At 36.7% G+C, this 22256-nt stretch overlaps 1 protein-coding gene across 4 annotated transcripts in view; it reads right to left on the reverse strand.

Moving 5' to 3' along the window:
* Positions 1 to 21962, reverse strand: part of tasp1 (taspase, threonine aspartase, 1) — a 95810-nt gene extending 73848 nt beyond the window's left edge. For 3 of the 4 annotated variants that reach the window (XM_034017068.2, XM_059025456.1, XM_034921494.2), the window contains exons 1-6: positions 21749 to 21962; positions 17340 to 17536; positions 13516 to 13583; positions 4599 to 4667; positions 2162 to 2282; positions 1141 to 1225 (exon numbers count right to left, since the gene is read on the reverse strand). In XM_034017068.2, the coding sequence (XP_033872959.1) occupies positions 1141 to 1225; positions 2162 to 2282; positions 4599 to 4667; positions 13516 to 13583; positions 17340 to 17478 (482 nt within the window). In that variant the 5' untranslated portion in view covers positions 17479 to 17536; positions 21749 to 21962. Of the gene's footprint in view, positions 1 to 1140; positions 1226 to 2161; positions 2283 to 4598; positions 4668 to 13515; positions 13584 to 17339; positions 17537 to 18570; positions 18648 to 21748 lie in introns of those variants that run through there. The other variant, XM_059025455.1, reaches the window with a different exon arrangement.
* Positions 21963 to 22256: the final 294 nt, after the last annotated feature.

Genomic DNA, 22256 nt, shown 5'->3' on the forward strand with positions numbered 1-22256 from the left:
AAAGAGAACTGGGTAGGATCGGGTAATTTAAAACACAACGGGTACCCAGGTTTTCGGGTACCCATGCCGACCTCTAATTTCAATATTTTGGAACATTTGTTGTAGAATAACTCTAGAGAAAATAATTCATTTTTGAATTTGACAAAGCTATTTTTTTCTACTTTAATAAAAATTTATGTTTAATCGTAAAATGTCTTTAAATACCTATTTTTTAGACCGCAGAATAAGTCATTTTTTTTATCGTGAAAAAAATACAGCCTTAAAATCATTGTCGTCTTCAATAATATATCCTTGTTGCTGTTTGGATTCACTTTGTATCATTGTATAATTGTGTAATTTTCTGTTTTGTTCATCACATCCAGGTGACTCCAAGTGGTCTCTATCTTAATAGAGCTCTCAGAATCATGTCAGAAAATGATATAAAAGTGTATCTAAAGAACAAGATGAATAGTGGTCTCTATCTTAATAGAGCTCTCAGAATCATGTCAGAAAATGATATAAAAGTGTATCTAAAGAACAAGATGAATATATTTGTGAAGATAACTAATATTTTAGTTAGTTAATTAACCTTGCTAAACAAATGACCCTATTATGAGTCAAACAGCAATTCTTTGGATATATGGCATCTCCACTATATGCACCCCCCATGGGGGATAATAAGTGGTATGCAACTCAAACCTATCGAGATAAGGATGGAGTGTTACTCCACAATTAAAGTGGCAAGCAGATATATTTTCCAGGATTCTGTGAGACTTCTGTCTCCCACAGGCCTTTTTAAACAGCAGTAGCTCCGTGTCTAAGAAGGCCTATGTAAAAAAAAAAAAATGTACCACAGGGATTGAATTGGAAGTAGATGAAATGTTTCATATGCTTCTGGAAAAAAATACAGTTCACAAACAAGTGTCAAGGTGGATCTTGCTAACCTCTATGTAACCACAGAGGATTTCATGTTATGTTCCCTGGAGTCCCAACATAAATGCTGAATTAGTTAAAGGCTTTAAGAACAAAGTGCCAGCCCAAAGCACGCAATGGGTGATATGTAACAAACAGCATCTACATGCCTTGGTTATGAATAAGATCACATACATGAAACAAAAAGCACAAAGGCTGAAAATGAGGAGAGCAGAACAAAGTAATTACCAAGGAGGAATTCTGCCAGCTGACAGTTTCCCTTTCTGGGCTTCACTCAATAGTCTGTTTGCAACCAAGACTGGATTCTTTATTCCTGAAAAAGAAGATAATAACTGAAACTGTAAGACACGAATTCCTCAGGAAAGCAGTCTGGAAAAGTAAATTCAGCTATGCATTCATTAACTGATTTCTGTCCGTTTGGGGGTATCCTTGCTTCACAGCACGTCAGCTCCAGATAGGATGGGGCTGGCTACCCAAAAACAGCTCCCCTATTATAAGGGCTTACTAATTCCAGTTTACAACCATGGACAGGCATACTTCATATACTTAACAATTGCCCGTACCATACTGTAATTCCCACTTTTCAAGTGAAATGAAGAGAATCTGCTTTAAATAATTTTTTTTTTTTTTTTTTTTTAATTACTACGACTATTAAGTAATGCGGATTCCTGATTAATATCAGGACATTCAATAACTCATTTACATGTACACCTAATTAAATATATTATAATCTCTTGCACTTGTTAACAGAAAACAGCACTAATCTCCAACATTTACAATAAAAAAATAAATCAGTGGACTGGTTAGTAACCCATGTCAATTCCATCTGTATGTCCTAATGCTTATATATTGGAAATCAATTGGAGTTCAGACTCTATGTAGTAGAAATCAATGTTGCTGAGAGTTGTAACTTTACAGCGTTAAATGCTGACTGTTTAAAAGTTATGAATAAAAAATGTACTGTACACTTGCTTAGGGTCTTCAAGCTGAACTCAGTATTTGTTGTGTATTTTAAATTTAACAGCTATAAAATGTAAACATTTAGTAACTAATATGCTTCTACTTACTGTATATGCAATACAATAGGAAACTACTAAATAACCCTTCACATCCAAACCACCAATAGTAAAGTTTTAAGAACAATACCAGGGTGATCCTATTACAGTTTATATGGATTACACACAATCCTTCATTGTTGATGCAAGCAAAAGTACCCATTATTCAAACTTTTACAATAATTGACAATTACCACCAAGGGCGCCGACAGCTCCAAAATGTAAGGACTTCCCTTCCATAATGCTGGCATCGCATTCAATCTCCCCTGAAAGGTTTAAATTGGAGCCCATCCCTGCATTGGTAAAAGGAGAATCCTGCAAATTTTTAAAATCATATTTTAGACTCAATTTCAGATTGTCTGATCAGGCTATTGGAGAATACAGTACTTCAATCCCTTCCACTTAAAACTTTCTATGGCACTGTAGATATCCTCCGCTGTTTCACAATAGAAATTATATTTCTCAAATTAAACAGTATTTTAATTTTTAAACAATATAACAGTAACATCTTTGCAGCCTCCATCGGCTATGTTCGATTTCCCCTAATGGTCTTTGGGAAGACCATTAGACTGCACAAAACGTCATATAGACACAGTCAAGTCCTTTGCAAACCTGCCAGACTTGTCTCTGTTACACAGCTTGATTAATGGCTGATCGCTTTGAAGCTACAATTTTCTTTTTCAGCGCAACACAAACTTCTTATTCGTATTTTCTATTTTAAAAGACGACGAACCGTCTAATACATGTAAGCAATTAATACATGTCAAACGCAGATATAATGTAATTGAAGTAGAAGATGCTATTGGGGATGGACATATAATGTAAATAATCAAATACATAAAGTAGGGAATGATGTTGTAATATATATATATATATATATATATATATATATGTATATATATATATATATATGTATATATATATATATATATATTACACCGAGCAGCAAAAGAAACTTATCACTATTATAACACATTTATTTACGAAAAAAATAATGTATATAAAAGATTGACACTGACAAAATGTTTTTGCTTTCTTTTTAATCACTCAATCATTCACTCTTGACCATGACACGCTTGAGTGACTATGACTGAAGCATATGCACTTAATCACTTAATTAAAGAGACAGTTGATTGGACACTGGATATGGAGTGATTTCAGCTGTTGAATTGCAAGCTTGAATAAAAGCAATAAAGAAAAATCACAGAAAAAAAACAATATGCCACGTCTGTGAAGAGAGCAGTGCCTTCGTGCAATCGGCACATTGGAGGATGGACTAGGGCAGCATACTGTGGCTCGCCATCTTGGGTGCTCACAGCTAGCAATTTCAAACCTTGCAAGACGGTATAACCAGACACACTCTGTCAATGACAGGCCACGAACTGGGAAACCAAGAGTCACAATGCCTGCCCAAGAGCGACAGATCATTTTGCAGCATCTTCGTGATGTCAACTGTTAAATCAGCACAATAAAAAGTCACTGCACCTGCACCTGTCATTTTTCGATCACATCTAGTGAATTTTATCCAAATATAAGTGATAAGTTTCTTTTGATGCTCAAATATAAGTGATAAGTTTCTTTTGATGCTCATTATATATAAACTCATTATGTTTACATTGTTATGCAACCTGTTGACATTTACATTGCAGTTGTTCACTGTTTTACCATGTGATGAAGTTGCTTATGATTAGTATAACAACTATAGCTTTTTTTGTTTTTTTAATTCTCTTTAACATCCTAAAAGGTAGACTAAAGAAAACACTTACATTTTTCATTTCTTCACTTTGTATATTTTATGATCTTACAAAAAAAATGTAGTTTTGTTTGGGCGAAAATGGCAAGGGTCTGAAAATAAAGTTTTGTTTCTTTGTTTTTTATAGCACTTTAAAATACAATATGGTAAAAATGGTCATACTGTAAAATGCTTGGCTGTGGGGTGGCATGAGTGACAAAAACACCTGGCTGTATAGGGGGTTAAAACAACCCACTGCACATTGCTAAAACATGTATAATTAGCTATTTGAAGAGCACGTTGTTAGGGCTACAAAAATACAGCTTTATATTTACTTGTGTGTTCCAGCTTTTAAATTGTGTTTCTGTCCTTTTTTTGTTAATATACATACTATATTTCAGTGACTTCTACTCAAGCAACATTAACATTTTTGGACCCCAACCAAGTTGCTCAAAAAAACCCAATATCTTCATTCCAACCCAAAACTGAACCTTAAAAAACACATAAATAAAGCTTTTTAAAAAGCAGTTTCCAATGGTGGAATTGGGTGGACAATTTTTTCCAGTGGTAATGCATTCAGACAATCCAATGGAACATATTTAACAAACCAAAAAAATGTAATTTGGAGATGACATTTAAAGAACTATTATACAATCATTTACAAGCAGATTAAGTGTTCTAGAGACCAAAGCCTGCTCTTCAATTGAGTCTGCTCTTCAATTGTGGCCAAACAGCCTCCCCCAATCCCCCCACCGATGGACGAGAGAGAGAATGTTGTTTAACAGCAAAACCACCAGGAAAGCCTGATATCTGACTTGTTCTAATTGTTACTACAGAGACAGACAATTTCATAGAAATGGCAGACACTTAAGGAAATTATCAGATTTAATTTTAATTACCTCCAGCTCTACAAGTGCTGCTGTTACTGCATCGATAGCAAGTGCACCAGACTTCAGTTTTTCAATTGCCTGTAAAACAAACCATTAGTTTAATTTGTTTTAAAATTTTCAATGAAAACATAACAATTATCAAAACCACACTGCCTTACAGAGTTTACTTTTTTTTTTGACCATTTGCTGGCCACACTGGAAATGAGAATTTGAACTGTACTTAACTGATATTAGGAGGCATGGATTCAGGTAACAGGTAGGTGCTTGTCTATGGCAGCTGCTAAAATACTGTATTTGTTTATATGTGTTACAGGGCTACCTTGTATTGTTTTATTAAGTTCTTTGGCATCCTTCAGTGTTATGGACCTTACCGAGATAGTAAATACCCTTAAAATTAAAAGAGGTTGCTCCGTGACATGTATAAATTTATTATACGTTTTGACGATACAAAAGAAGGCTGTATGTAAATAAAGGGCCAGAAAAAACATTAGAATTTAGATTTTAAATGTTTTATTGTAGCTTACCAAACTTTTGGCTTCATGTATTTGAGCCTAGCTTTTGTTGACTGAAATTGCATGAATGAATAGGAGAACTACTGTAACTACATTTTTTACCTTGAAGTTTGCCAGGTTAAACATTCCATTTGGATTAATGTTATCAGAAAAAAAGTATTTGTACAACACTCACAACAGATTAATAAGTGCAGCTGATCTAAAGGGGACATTGCTCATTCATGGAGTTTACCTAACCATGAAACTTTACAAAAAGTCAGGATAAATGGCAGTGTTCCAGTTTACATAAGTCAGACAATAAGGACCCGTCAGGATTTATGGAGGAGTGACATGAAAACTAGGGCCAAAGGGTGGTCACACTTTTATAAGTCTAACACACCTCTAAATTTGGATGAAAGGCATATGTGAACCTGAGTATATGATTAAATAAAATAAAACATTGCATTGTTTTCCCATGCGTTCTAGAACTTAAAGTCGGGAATGTATTCAGTGTCCCCTAATTCAAAGCACAAACATTTAAGTAAAAACAAAAAAAATGACGTACTTATATATTTAATTAAAAAGTATTCCAAACCAAGAGACATATGTGTCTTTATTCCCAACCTGTAAGACAAATGCTTTATACTGTACTTTACATTATTAGCAATATTATTTTATAGCCTAAATACATATTTTTGATTAGGCTGACAACATTATTTCGGCAACAGAATATCGGTACTACATTTTAAATGCACAGCATCTTTTGGCATATCGTTATTGTATATTTATTAATGTGGCAGGGCACAAGCCCGGCTTGTGTAAATAGTGTGTGTGGGAATGTAACATTGGCAGGGATGGGGTTAATTCTGTCCCTGCCAACAATCACAGGTGTGACCATTCTTCAATTAGGTAACTGATGCTAATTGCAGAATGACCACCTGTATAAAAGGGAGGAGAAATCATGTGTGTGAGAGAGGGAGTTAGGCGAGTGTAAAGGTTGGTTCATACTCTTCTCACAGATTAATGTGATACGCCAGGTGCAGACAGCTATAAAAGCTGTGCAGAGTCAAATGTGAACATTTTTAAACATTATCAGACCCTATGCGATTTCAGGTGGCAGACGCATGTGAAAAGGCTGTACGACTTTCCAGAAAAGACGCACGTCGCAAGAGTGTGAGGACATAATTCCGACCTGTCACACAGGGTCGGAGACCCTCGACACCCGACCAAAAATTAGGTCGGAGCTTGAAGTATGAACCAACCTTAAATGTTTGAAACTGTTTTTTTGTTTGCGAATGCCCAGCCTACTGATTAGTGTTTAAACCTGTTATTTAGGCCCTCGTGCCAGTTTATATAAAAGTGTGCAACAGCGCTTCACTGGAGCTTTGTCTCCGAGTCTCTATTTCCTGCCGGTGACATCTTGGGCCACAGTGCTATCCTGTCACAGGTGGTGTCAGAATTGGGATAGCGCCCACTAGAGACTCAGAGCAGGACTGCCGTTTGTTTAAAACAGTTTCACACAATTACACTCGCCTAACTCCATCTCTCACACAAATGATTTTTCCTCCCTTTTATACAGGTGGCTATTCTCCAATTAGTACTCAATTACCTAACTGGAGAATGACCACACTTGATTGTTGGCAGGGACAGAATTAACCGCATCCTTGCCAACCTTACATTCCCCACACACTATTTACACAAGCAAGGCTTTTGCCCTGCCACAGTTAAAATAAAAAAGGTTTACCAAGGTAATAGTTATAAACAGTATAAAATATATTATTAGATTAACTATGATGTACAGATACACAGAAAATCTGACAATTCTTATATATGTAAATTCAATCAGTAACTATTTCTTTAAATTTCCACAAAGGTATATCACAGTTAATCGAATAAACAGTATCAAGCATATGATTATTGTTTTAAATAAATAACCATTAACTATTTACCTTAAGCAGTGACAGAATCCAAGCAATGCATGTCCTAGTCACTTCAATGCCTGGGGGAGCGATTCAGAGACCTTAGCTCTTATTAATATAATATATTTAGACCAGGGAGTGAAGGAGGAGTTTGACCAGCCATGGCAAAGAAATGCAACAAGCGGTGGAAGCTCTGGATGAAAGGCAAACAGCCTTCACAGAAATTCTGGTTAGAGAAGTTTAAAAAAACTTAAACAAGCTTTCTTGAATGAGCATGCGAGCGGTGCGGGGAAAGTTGTGTGTCTCAATTTTGATTTCACACATACAGTACTATCTGGATCAGGGGTCTCTAACCCTGGTCCTGAAGAGCTACAGGGTCTTCTGGTTTTCGTTTCAACTGAGCTCAGTTACTTAAATGAACCAATTATTGGCTTTATTAGTCAAGATTAACATGTGTTCCAGATCTTTAGCCATTGATGATGTAAAGACACCGATAAAACCTGCAAGATTGGGGCTCTCCAGGACCAGGGTTGGAGACCTCTGATCTAGATCATCTGATGTTCCACAGACCGGTAGCACAAGCCTCTAGTTCTGGGACTGATTCTACCATATCCCAGTTAACAGCAGTGGTTCTGTCAGGAGCGTTTTGTACATTGGCTAAATCATTTTTGTGAGTGAAGTTTTGGTGTTTTTATTGCTGGTGAAACAGGCATTACAACATTTAAAGAACTGCTCAAATGTCCCTGTTATTATTACTGTTGTTTTTAAATATTGCATACAGTACTGTGAGTTAAGGAACAGAATTCATTTTAGCATATGTGTAATACCAGGGTTCGACATTAACCATGGCCCGGCGGCCCGGGGTCGGTAGAGATCGCAGTTTGGCCGGTAGTTATGAAGCACCACAGGCCCGACTGGGCCGGTTACATTTAACTAGTATAATATATATAGTGCACGTGGCTTCCGTTTTCCGAATCCAGGAAAATGAGCCAGTGTGCCAAAAAGCTGAAAATTAATTTCCAAACCATTTCTAAAAAACATAACTACGAACTAATCCTAACTTTCCTGCCGCACGTCATATTTGTTGTACAGACAGAATCTGAGACTACGTACCGAAGTGCTGTGTCGCGACATGGCAAATATTTTACAAATTAAGCCAAAGGAAAGCAGTGAAACCAATAAATCATAAAGAAAGTAATTATGGAAAAAAAAATGAAACAAACATTTAGAGTGGAGGCTTCATCTGGCTTCATTATGACAGTGAAAAAAAGTAACAAAGTAACATTCTGCCTTGTTTGGCATCAGTTTCCCAGACTTGCAGATAAAACAGCAGCTTTATTTGTTGTGAATTCAACATTTCGTTTACATCATATCCAGTCTCACAGTAGATGTCCCGATGGATACCCAGATATGCGATCGAATTGTCTAACTTTTTGATTTGGGATCCGATGTGTTCAGGTCAAAAATGCCATTCCCAACCTTTCCAAAACTCGTTGGTTGGCGCTGACATGGGAGAGGCTACACAAGCAACAACGCTCTGAGAAGGATTGTTATTATTTAGTTTATTTTTTTTTTAAATATTATTTTAATAGTGTTTATTACAGGGATGGGAATTCCGAATAGTTTCCGATTTGAATACACAGGGTGCAACATTTTTGTGTATTTGATTACCCGAACTCTGGTCCCTTATGCTCCCAAGAATAAAAGGCAAATGCGTGTGTACACAGACAGCATTTATTATTATTATTATTATTTATTTCTTAGCAGACGCCCTTATCCAGGGCGACTTACAATTGTTACAAGGTATCACATTATTTTTTACATACAATTACATTTTTACATGCAATTACCCATTTATACAGTTCGGTTTTTACTGGAGCAGTCTAGGTAAAGTACATTGCTCAAGGGTACAGCAGCAGTGTCCCCCATCTGGGATTGAACCCACAACCCTCCGGTCAAGAGTCCAGAGCCCTAACCACTACTCCACACTGCTGCAGCATAACAGTGTAAGCCGGTAAAGTTCAGCCGGGTTCACAAAGTGTACAAACAATGTCCAAGACGAGATTTCTTCGTTCAATACCCTATTTCCTTAGGCACAAGTTTTTCCTTTTGTTTACTGAATTAAAATACAGAACTCAATGAGCAGCAACATCACTGCGCGTATCTCCAATTAAAGCAACAGTAGCATAATATTGCGTAAACCACCAAATAATCATTTTTGCTGTAGTGTATTCAGAATAAAATAACACCTATCATATAGCAACCTAAACATTCTACATCTGTTTAATTCTAACAAATAATATTTATAAAATAATCTTAAAAGTGTAAATATTGTAACCTGGCCAAAACAATAGAAAATACATTCCAACATTAAAACAGTTTAACATTACTAATTACAACTAGCCATCAAGTACTGACATCAAGATGAATCTAAGTCAAGTTACTTTGTTTAAATAATTCAAACTAAGGATACCTGGTTGTACTTTTACTGGTCAGTGCAAATGTTGACGTTACTCCATCCATTCACAGAAAGTCAACAGTAGATGTTTTACATTGAACTGCAGTCCAGAGTTAAAAAAAATAACTCCTTTCCAACTCCAAGTATCTTGCCTTTTCTTAATAGTCACTGCATTGTTCTGCTTAACATTTAGTATGTCTTTATATTCATCATAACGTTAAAATTACCTTTCTAATTTCGATGTTGCCCAAGTTTGGATTACTTCTTTTAGCACTTGCTATATACATTATTTTATTTCAGTTCACACATTCAAAGTTTGCTGGTGCCATGCTCCCAGAAGCTGTTTCACGACTGGCTAGCAACAGCTGCAGAAGCTGCTGTGTACAGTCATTACGGAGGAACTCAAGCAGGGATCTGTTAACATTAGCTAAAGCAATAAAATTGACAACATTTTCAAACAGAATAGGATTACTGTAGAATGTTGCTATTACAAGCATTGCATAATTAATTAGGGTCCTTACATTTAATATGCAAATAACAACGGGTTTAAACCTGACATAACACATGTTAAGCGTCAGCATTAAAAAAATAAATAAAAGACGCGTTTGCTTCTACTAGTAGCTAATGTATAAGGCTTTTTTTTTGTGTACTCGAATATGTAATATGCTATTATAATAGTTTGTTTTTGTTTGTTTTTTTCCCCTGTAATCATGAATATGACTACACTGATTCATCCCTAATTAGGATTATTATAATTCCATTTTAGTGTTGCTGTGACCGTATGGTAACAGCTTGGTTGCGGGTTTGCTTGTGAAAAAATGAGTATCGTTTGTACACATACATTTTCAAATCCTTAATACAGTATTTTCATTTTCTGACAAGCACACAAATGTATGCATGTTAAATGACTGAAGTAACATATATTGAAAGGCTTCGTTTAGCCACTTTTCTTTTGAGACGTGGGCTCTCTTTGGTTACCATACACAGTTAGAAACATACTGAAAATAAAAACCGTCATGAAAAAAATTGCATCCAGGCCAGTAAAAACACTAGCTCAGTGGCCCATGGGGCCAGTAGTTAAAAATCTAAACATAGAGCCCTGAATACCATGATGTACTGCAGCCTGTATGAATGCTCAGGTGTATTTTGATTTTGTTGAAAATGTTAAAATATGTATAGAGTTCGGGTCATCTTTGATTTATTTTTTTTCAGTTCAGTGTTGAGGCGTCTCCAGTGAGCGAAGCTGCTCCAGACCTGTCCTCATATAGGCTATTGATTTATTTTTCTTAAATTAAGGCATGAAAGACAGATAAAAGTAATATGATTTACTGATGTAAAAAACTAAATTCATGTTGGGATTAAATATATGCGGTTAGATTATTGCATGTAAACAAGGTGCGGCTGAAGTTGAGAACTAAGCATTTTTTTTTTTTTTTTTTTTTTTTTTTTAATGGATACCCCTCATCTGTCATAGCATGTTAGAAACTGAGAGAAGTATGACTTTTGAGAACATCTGTAGATGCCCACCTTAATTGTATATATTCATTAGATAAACACTGGACTTTCTGGCCTAAACTTGTAAACCCGTCTAAACCCGGGCCAAGGCAATATGTGATATGACTTTAGTTTCCCGACCTGGTCTGACCTTAGCTGCATGTTAATAGCCTAATTGAGGTGTAGTATTGTAATGTGTGACTTCCCATTGAACCTTCCTGTGAAAAACATATAAAATAAAAAAAATTCCTTCAACCCCCATCGTGTTTTTGATACGGTGCTAACTTTCAATATATCTACAGTTCTCATATAATTATCATGGCCTCACAAGGTAACAGACATCAAATGGAGAACACATATTAAATCACAGCAGTGTGGCGTAGTGGTTAGGGCTCTGGACTCTTGACCGGAGGGTTGTGGGTTCAATCCCTGGTTGGGGACACTGCTGCTGTACCCTTGAGCAAGGTACTTTACCTAGAAAACCAGTAAAAACCCAACTGTATAAATGGGTAATTATATGTAAAAATAATGTGATATATTGTAACAATTGTAAGTCGCCCTGGATAAGGGCGTCTGCTAAGACATAAATAATAATAATAATAAAAATAATAATCATGATGGCTTCAAGATAAGAGCCACAGTTTCTTAGCCTTGTATCAAAAGTGCTGTAAAACCAAGCCTTTTCACATGAGCAGCGTGCAACAAGTCTGATCTTCATTGAGTTAATGTTGGCAAGATTGCATTCAGCAGTGTCACATTGTCAGCACATAGCTCACATTCTTTGGCAACATTTTCTGCTCTGTGTTTTATGTCTTTCTTCTCATTCATTAATGTTTGATGTTGGCTGGGTTTAATAAGAGCACAGGCTTTCCTTAGAAGATGTTCAGACCACGTTTAATAACAGAGAAAATGCACAAGAAATTTGCAATCAAGCAGTGTGTTATGTTCTCTAAGATGATTACGGTTTCAGTCATCTTTCATGGGAAAAAAAAAAAACTTGCGCAACTGATTTTTTTTTTACTGCAATATGGTACAAATTATACTTTTGTTTTCCAGATCATTCATAATGAAAGAATATTTGTTTGATTTAAAAAAAATGAATATTTGAACATATAAAACCTATGTGCTCCTTGTACAATGTTTTAGGGTTTAAATATAAAATAAATATTACAGTAAAAAAAAAAAAAAGTAAAATAAACCCAGTACTCCATCACATTATCTATTAAAAAAGGATAGGGTACAGGGGACTCCCGAGTGGCGCATCCAGTAAAAGCACTTGCCTAGAGTGCAGGATGCGCCCTATAGTCTGGACGTTGCGAGTTCAAGTCCAGGCTATTCCTTTGCCGACCGAGGACGGGAGCTCCCAGGGGGCGGCGCTCAATTGGCCGAGCGTCGCCCGGGGGGAGGGAGGGTTAGGTCGGCCAGGGTGTCCTCAGCTCACCGCGCACCAGCGACCCCTGTAGTCTGGGCGGGCGCCTGCGGGCTTGCCTGTAAGCTGCCCGAGAGCTGCGTTGTCCTCCGACGCTGTAGCTCTTGGGTTGCTGCATGGTGAGTTCGCAGTGTGAAAAAAGGGGTGGTAGCGGTGAGCTGAGCTTAATAAAATAATTGGCCATTCAAAATTGGGAGAAAATAATAAAAATAATTGGCAACGACTAAATTTATTTAAAAAAAAAAAAAAAAAAGGGCATCATTTATACATAGGTTTCCTATTTATAGAAATTCTGTTTATGAACATATATGAACATGGTCAATTTTTGCAACAGAATGAATGCTCTCTTGGACAAGCTTGAGATGGAAGTTGTTCAGTAGCTCAAACCCAATACATTCAACAGCAGATTTCAAATAAAATGCAACTTTACATCAATAGCTATTTTGGTGAATGTTTTTAATCAACTGCAATGTTCTATTTTTTTTTTTTAATTTGGTAGTCGGCAATTGTTTTTTATCATTTTCTCCCAATTTAGAATAGCCAATTATTTGTAGGCTCAGCCCACCGCTACCGACCACACGCTGACTGAGGAGGGCGAAGACAAACTGACCGCTTCTCTTCACACTGCAGACCCACCATGCAGCCACCTCAGAGCTACAGCGTCAGAGGACACCACCACTCTGGGCACCTTACAGGCAAGCCCACAGACGCCCGGCCAGACTACAGGGGTTGCTGGTGCGCGGTGAGCCGAGGTCACCCTGGCCGACCCAAGCCCCCCACCCCCCATGCTGAACTTTGGCCTCACTTTTTTTCCTAGTGGGAAACATTATATGACCAAGTTCACATCTTAGCTTGGCAAAATGCAACTGGTTTCATTGTTTTACTCTCTCAAACTGAAAGATTTCTATATGTACATTTACACACTTAGTGGAACGCAAACTGTACATTCATTATATTGGACACAATCCGATTACAAGGATCCCCATTTTGAATCAAGACCCTGAAAAGAAGATACAGCAGTAAAAAAAACTACAGAAGTTTAAAGGAAGAGTCTTTATAAATGTCTTATCAAATTTTATAATTGATAACTTCTTATCTCAAATGTGTTAAAATAATACATTCATGTATTTATTACCTTTTGACAAGCTCTCTTACAGGCGTGTTTGTATTCCTTTGCTTTGGATTCAGAGTGGTAACCAGCCCCTAAAAATATGAAAAAGATTAGTTTTATTGTGATACAACTGAAGTACAGTTTAATAAACTAGTAATAGGCAGGAATATAATTTTACATTCTAATTTTAACATCTGTCGAAAAGCTGAAAAGTTCTGATCCTCTACAAAGACAGATTCCAATCTCAATAAAATATTTCTAACAGTAGGTGATGCCCTTTGGGAATGCAAACATCAAAACATAAGTTGCGCTTACTTTTATAAGCTCATCCTTGACAAGTCTGTATGCTGTAATCATAGCGTACGAAGGAGCAGAGCACAACAGAGTTCCAATTATTCCAATTGGCTTTAATTGTTTTGGTCACTGGTGTTTCAGTGAAGTCAACACTACAGTACTGCCACAAATGTCAATGTCAAAACGTCTTTATAACGGTTCCCGAGTGGCCCAGTAAAAGCACTCGCGTAGAGTGCAGGATGCGCCCTGTAGTCTGGACGTCGTCGGTTCGAGGCTATTCCTTTGCCGACCGAGGACAGGAGCTCCCAGGGGGCGGTGCACAATTGGCCGGGGGGAGGGTTAGGTCGACCAGAGTGTTCTCGGCTTACCGCACACTAGCGACCCCTGTAGTCTGGCCGGCACCTGCGGGCTTGCCTGTAAGCTGCCCAGAGCTGCATTGTCCTCCAACGCTTTAGCTCTGGGTGGCTGCATGGTGAGTCTGCAGTGTGAAAAAAAAGAGGTCGGCTGACGGCACACGCTTCAGAGGACAGCGTGTGCTTGTCTTCGCCGCTCCCCAGTCATCGTGGGGTGGTAGCGGTTAGAAAACAACAAAAAAGCTCATTGGCGACTACTAAATTTAAAAAAAAAACATCTTTATAGAAAGCAGTTATGTATGGTCTGTTTTCTTTCCCACAGTCAGGGTGACAGTGGAAAGCATCTGACAAGCAGTGGCTCCAGCAGAGTAAACCATGCCGCCAACCCTATATACAATATATATAAAATCTTACACAGAAACTAATTTCTGCCTTCGAATACATGCTTTAAAAAAATAAAAAAATTAAAAAAAAGGGAGTTGGATATTTGTCCCAGAACTACCTACAATAGTACCTTAATATACTATTCTGTAGGAACATAACACAGGTTCCTAGGATCCAGCATCTGTCTAGAGGCCAGCTGGTCTTGTCTCTATGACAACCAGAGAGATAAGGAGTGGTGCCCCTGTTCTTTTCAGTTAAACCTCTTTATAATTGCATTGCAACTTCAGGAGTTGTAACAAGAAAAAGGAAAAAGGAGGGAGAGTAACCATAGCAACACTGATAAAGTGTGAGGTGTAGCTTCAGAGTGGGTCAGACTATCATTCTGTGTATGAAATAAACCCTTTGAGTTGTGAGTTTTAAAATGCACTGCCGGTCCTACGGGAGTGAGGTTTTTTTTTCTGTCTTCTGCATGCGCTTGAGCATATTAAATACTTTATGATTCGCGAAATTAACTGTAATAAATGCTATCAAGTTAGTGGATAAACTGTTCTAGGAATAGAATATATCTTCCTGTTTTAGAGTGTGAAAGAAATGTATTTTGTTTGTTGAAATGTGCAACTCAAAGGAGTTGCATCATAAATGCAGAGAATTTCATCATTGCTAATTTGAATATATAATCAATTGAGGTTGATAACATATCAGTTTGGTACAGCACATCTAAACTAAATTAATACTGTAAAACTAATTTGCTAAATTAGGTACTGGAAAGTTGGATTCAATTCTGAATGGGAAGTTGAATTAATTCTCGTGCATATTGATATGAATTACAACGAGAAACGGGTATTGAAAATACTAATACAAAGTAGACATTTTGTGTGATCAGCCATAATTAATATCAATATATTAACTATGTATGCTAATTATGTTATGGTCGTTGTAATCTTTTGATTATGAAATCAATAAACTGTACACTATTCACGCATATCTCTAACCAATAGCCTTTCCTTTCTGTAATATTAGATTAGTTGTGCACCCCTTTTTATTCTTAAATAAACTATTGTTTTATATTTCTGACACGTTGTGTGAATGTCGGTTATTGTCAAGGGAATCCGAGTTCTACATGATCCAGAACTTAAATATGGTATGTCTCATTTCTTACATTTTGACGTCCCCGAGAGGGTGACTAGAGACTAATATATATTTAAATAAATTGTATACCTAATTCACTACAGAGGCCTTGCTCAACCAAGTTCAACTCCTTCATTCCCAGGTGCAATGGAGGCTAATTGAACCCATTGTGAGTAATGAGCGATATTGTAAGTTTGAAAAAAAACTTCAAGGTCAGGAAAGGGCTTTTCTTTGTTTCAGTGAGTTTGTCTTGCAGTCAGAAAAGGAAAAGGCAGGCACCAACAACTGAAACTGGCCGCTGCTAATAACATCCAGCAAATACCCATACAAATGAATAAGACAAGAAAATGGAGAGCAGGCATCAACATATTTAACCAACAGCTCTAATAACATCTAGAAAACACCCAATAATTAATAAATGTTGCAATCGGAGAAATGAACAGCAGCGTAAGAATCATGGGAACTGTCAGCTCCAAATAACATCAGGAGAACACTCTGGATGACTCAATTCAAATTGAAAGAAAACATTTTTTAGAGGACTTGAAAAGAGCTCCACTTGCTGGAATCGTCAATGAAGAAAACAATAACTAATGATTAAAGACTTAATGGACTGAATTGACCCACTGGGGTTCGGTCACTTTTACTGGAGGTCGTCATGCTGTAAGAACGCTGCAATCTGAATTAAGTATCTTCTCCCATTGAAATAAAGAATAGAGAATTACAGAAACTGTACTCGGGGAATGTAATAAATGTATATGTGCAGAAAGGTTGATGTTGTGACATGTAATAGAGGGTGTCATACTTTGGTTTATAAAAGGGCTACTTACCATGAAAGTAAATTACTAGCTAAAGAACTAGAATAATTACAAGACGATCTATGAACTTGAATAAGAGGTGCTGGATTTGATTTACTTAAAGAACAAATGAATGGGTTTTAAATAGTTTGTGCATTGATTCTAATTAAAGGATATAGATTTTTAACAACAGACTGATAAAAAAATAAGTATGATTTCGTAATATCCTGTTAATTAGAACTCACTGAACGAATATTCATTTATTTATGGATTTATGGACTAATTTACTCAAATCATTATCCTGCTTGCATATTCTTATTATTATATTTACTGATTTAAGAATATAATTAGTTCTTACACAAAATATAGACAATGTAGTCTAGCCTTCACACATAGTTAATATTTGCAATGAAGATCATTATTGCTTACTAAGGTTAATGTGCTGATTTATGCTATTTTGATATTAACCATCTTTTCTACTTTTGTACCGTATTTTTACATTTATATATAATAGTGTTGCATGTTTTATTGTGCAATTGTTTCCTCATGATCTTGAGCTCGTTTGGGAGAATTTGTAATGAAGAGTGCCAATTATCTTTAATTGGGGATCTAAACACCAAGTCACCCTTTAAAAAACCTTTTCTAGCAATAGAAACATTTTTGTAAGCGATAAATAGATTATACATTATTCATTGGTGTAATCAGTACAATGAAACAGTCTATTGGCTAAAGAAATCCCATAATGACACGTATCAACAGACCTTTAAATGTTAAAGACATAAATATATGATCAAATCTAGCATACACTCTAGGTAAGATGATGACAGGCTTGCCCTGATGCATCCTATTCACTTCTGCTGTATCATGTGGATATGAAATGCTCTATAAAACTTGCCTGCATGTACCAGCACGAATCCCACTGCTTTCCCATTTTTGGCTGTATCCGTTTCACATTCTTTGTCCTCAGCGCTAGCAGCGACACTCTGAAAAGGGGGAGGTTGTTGCACTTCTGGTGCATCGATTCTTTTCTCCATGACCAGAACCACATTCGAACATCATGACCTTTCTAATCCAAGGTATGTCATTTTTCGACTGAGGAGAGACATAATTAAAAAAAAATAGTAATTATTACATACAGGTACATAAATACATTAATTACAAACCCTCTCTCGGTTTACAGCCACTGTACATTTAACTCTAAGCATATTTGTACAGTATAACATTATATTATTAAGAACTAGTGTTTTTGGGCTCCCGAGTGGCGCATCCAGTAAAGGCGCTCCTCGCAGGATGTGCCCTATAGCCTGGAGATCGCAGGTTCGAATCCAGGCTATGTCACAGCTGACCGTGACCGAGAGTTCCTAGGGGGCGGCGCACAATTGGCTGAGCGCTGCCCGGGTAGGGAGGGCTTAGGTCGGCAGGGGAATCCACGGCTCACCGCGCATCAGCGACCCCTGTGGCCGATAGGGCGCCTGTGGCTCTGCAGCGGAGCCGCCAGATCTGTGTTGTCCTCCGGCACTATAGGTCTGGTAGCATTGCTGTGGATCTGCAGTGCGAAAAATGACAGCTTGGAAGGAGCACGTTTCGGAGGACGCGTGTTTCAGCCTCCGTTTCCTGAGTCGGCGGGGGGGTTGCGAGCGGTGAGCCGGGGATACAGATAATAATTGGGCATGCTAAATTGGGGTGAAAACCGGGGTAAAAATAATTGGCGATGACTAAATTTAAAAAAAGAAAAAAAAAAAAAGCGAAGTGTCAACTGTCTCCCAAACATCCCAGACGTTACTACTGCAGAATGTTGTTTTCTATGGCTAAAAGATAATTGTCAACATAGTGACAAGTAACATGCTTCTCTGAAAGTAAACGTCTTCTATTTAAAAAAAACACAAATATTCTTAAGAAATAAAAGGTTTATGATGCAGCTCAACAGTTAATTCAACAAGACAGATGAACTGTACATCAGATGGAACTCTCATTAAAGAAATGTATTTGTATTTTCATAATACTGGCTAGCTTTTATAGCTAATCTTTATGAAAATATAGATTAATCACAAAGTACATAATAAACTAAAACGTGTGTATGAGCACAGGCTTGGGTATATTGATATTAAAAAAAAAATCATAAACACCTCTATCACACTGTCAATAGGTTGTAGAGCCACCATGTGCAGCCAGAACAGTCCTGGCTTGCCATTACAAGTCTGACCATTCATGCCTGTAAATTATTAGTCGCAGACAAAAAGTATTAGCACCCTACACACAGGGCTGATTTCCATTACACGAGAGTAGATGTTAAAACTTCATGCGTGAACAGCACTTGCCCCCGATTCTGTGGCGCATAAATGGAGTGAAGATGTAAAAAAAAAAAATTAAAAATACTGCACTGAAATGGTATTCTGAAGACATGTCTTGCCCCGTTATAGAGACCATGCCCCATCATTAACATATTCGCCAAAACGATTCTGGTGTCCCAAATAGACAATTGAGCACTGCGTTAAGACCGGCTGAAACCAGGTTTATTAGTGGTGCAATCAGAACTTTGAAACTATAAAAAGCAAAGTAGTCCTAAGTAACAACTGCATGTGTTTAGACTGACACCGAACGAGGAAATCAAAGAAAGAAAAGAATGACTGGTATGAGTGAGGAGTATTTTTCTCTGGCTTTGCTAAATTCTTCGTTTGCCACAATGATAAACAATTTGCTTTATATTTATGTATTCATTTAAGATTGAGTAATTTAGTTTGGTACATGTAACTATTCACAAACCACCATTTCAACGTCTTTAAATTTACAGTTTGGAGGTACTGTAGAGCGACAACTACGGTACCAGTACCACAAAAAAATCCATAATTAAAAAAAAAAAAATCGATTTAAATCAAATAAATCTGATTTTTTTTAATTTATTAAGTCAAAAAAAATTGCCAGCCCTGCCTATACTCAATATAGGACAATTCAAGAAAACGTGTTAAATACAAGCATTTATAGAACATTCTCCACTAATTAATATGACAAAATGCACAATTTCTGGTAGTTTAACAAACAATCTTTATAAAAAATAAAATAAATAAAAGCATTAAGCAATTTCAAATATTTGTTCATGACAAAAGTATTGGCACCCCTGCTTTAGTAATTCATATTTCCTTTTGCTTTTATTACGGCTTTCACACATTTATGATAATTCTTAACCAGTATGCTACATTTTGTTGGTAAAATCTGGGCCCATTCTGTCTTGCGTATTTCCTTCATCTTAGACAGATTGGCTACACAATGCTTGGCTACAGCTGTTTTCGGATCAGCTGATTGAGAGCTGGTGATTGCAATGGCCATTCCAGAACTTTTATCTTTGTTTTCTTCAAGAGTTGACTTAACTAAATGCTTTTGGTGCCATAACCAGCAACTTCTGAGTTGCTGGTTCTGACAGTGGAGCACTTTCAACATCACTAAACAAATCAAATATTGTTCCAAGTTGTTGGCATGAATCTTTATGTGAATTTTGCCAGGAGTTTCTGAGTGCCAGGCAGTCAGGATCCCTTTCCATAACTGTAGGTTTGTTGACCGTGTGACCACTGCATGATTACAGGAAACAACTAGGCAGCAGTGTGGAGTAGTGGTTAGAGCGCTGGACTCTTGACCAGAGGGTTGTGGGTTCAATCCCAGGTGGGGGAAACTGCTGCTGTATCTAGATTGCTCCAGTAAAAACCCAACTGTATAAATGCGTAATTGTATGTAAAATAATGTGATATCTTGTAACAATTGTAAGTTGCCCTGGACAAGGGCGTTTGCTAAGAAATAAATAATAATAACTGTCATCCTCCAGTTGCAAAAGTTGCTCATGTGACCAAGCCTGAAACATCTGAAAGCTGTAATAAAAGCAAAAGGAGAACACAAGAAATACTAAAGCAGGGTTGTTGTTTTTTTATAAAGATTATTTGTTAAATTACAAGAAATTGTGTACTTTGCTTTTTCTTTTATTAAAAAGTGGTTAAAGTTTACTAAATGTTTGTCCTTAATCTGTTACTTTGAATTATGATCTAGTAAGCCGATGGTTCCAATACTTTTGTCTGCGACTGCATGTCCATTTATTCTATAAAGGAAGTTTTGGGTGGAAATCTTCAGCAAAGTCATCTTGAGAAGTCATCTCTTTTATTCCATGTGGAAGATCATTATTGGTGCAGTCTTGGATACAGACACACCTGCCAACTAAGTGCCTACTACCAGCACTCCCAGTGGCAAAAAATGTCTTAATAGGGAAATGGAGATTTACACATTACAGACCAAATGTAAGGACATGCATTTGTGTTAATCAGAATGTGAGGAACAGTCAATTAAAACAAAGTGTGTCCCACTTATAACAGAATTGTAGATGTTAAGAAAGCTTATGACTTCTAACTTCAAGTTGCTCAATTAATTTGAACATGGTCTGTCTTCATAATGGTGGGGGTATAAGACAAACAATTTCAAATTATTTTAACAAACGCTTTACCTGTCCACTGGTTATTATATTAATGGATCTATCATTTGTGACCTCACTTTAGCAAGGCAAACAGCTACATTACATTATTATAACTTACTATTGAATTTTTAAACCTTTTTTTTTTTTTTTTAGGTTAAAATGATCAGCGATCAGCATCACTTCAGTGGAAACCACGACTACAGCTATTTTCTAAATAAATGTCCATTTAAGTTAGGCAGGGATAACAGCAAACACACAGTGACATTTTAAAAGTTACCATTTTAAGTAGTTCAGCAACCTTGCAAATCGGAATCACCTCAGGTTGGTAAAGAACTATTAATATAACATATTTTATATTTTCATCAAATACCGTCTTGCCATTGTTCACTGTGGGGGAAAAAAATGAACAGCTCGAAAATAAACAAGTTCCACATCTTCATGAAACCGAAAATATTAGAAAAATACATAAATATGCAAGTAGATATTTCATTATGTCATCAAGTAGGCCTATGAAATGGTAAATTCTGGAACGACAATTAATTAATTAGGCAGAGCACAGACAAATTCATAAATTAAATACTAGTTTACAGATCTTATAAAACAAATTAAACTAAGCAAATCAGCAGAACTAGTCATGCAATCCACACCACAAACGCATATTTTTAGTAAACTTCGTATGTTTAAAACATGCATATTATCAAATAAAACACACATGCAACAGAAATCAATTCTGATATGCTCGCATAAAACAATATATGCTCGAATAAAACAAAACTACAGTAAAAAAAAGATGACCATTGGTTCATCTCATATTCAATTTAATAAACTGACAACTTGTCTTATGACTGACTTACTCAGGATGTAAACGTCAAATGAGCCATATATCAGAACCAATCATAGCCGACCAAAATATAAAGACTGGTAAGTCTGTGTTACTAAATGCAGGTCCTTGAGAGATTTACAGCGCGTCTGAATATTTTATATTTTCACTCTTAACTTGATAACCATAATGCGTTTAATACTTCCGGGTTCAGGGCAAAACCACGTGATGCTAGACGGGCGGCTGCAGATGAGCTAGCAGTACAAAGAAATACAGTGAACGAAAGGTTGCATTTATAAAAGCAGCAAATGTGAAGAGATTTGATCATTGGAGAAGCGCTAATTTGAAAAGCATTGCAATGTTCCTCTTATGAAAAAAAGGCCAGAGCAGATGTTTGTTCACATGTGAACTGCTGTAAAGACAAGGGGCTGTATTATTTCAATTCACAAGCATTATATTAGCTGTTTGATTCGTAACATGGGTATTTATGATGATTATTACTCAGGGTTTTCTAATCAATTTTACTGCTCTAAGTAGTCATT

Source organism: Acipenser ruthenus, chromosome 6 (genome assembly GCF_902713425.1).
Source record: "Acipenser ruthenus chromosome 6, fAciRut3.2 maternal haplotype, whole genome shotgun sequence".
NCBI classification, from domain to species: Eukaryota; Metazoa; Chordata; class Actinopteri; order Acipenseriformes; family Acipenseridae; genus Acipenser; species Acipenser ruthenus.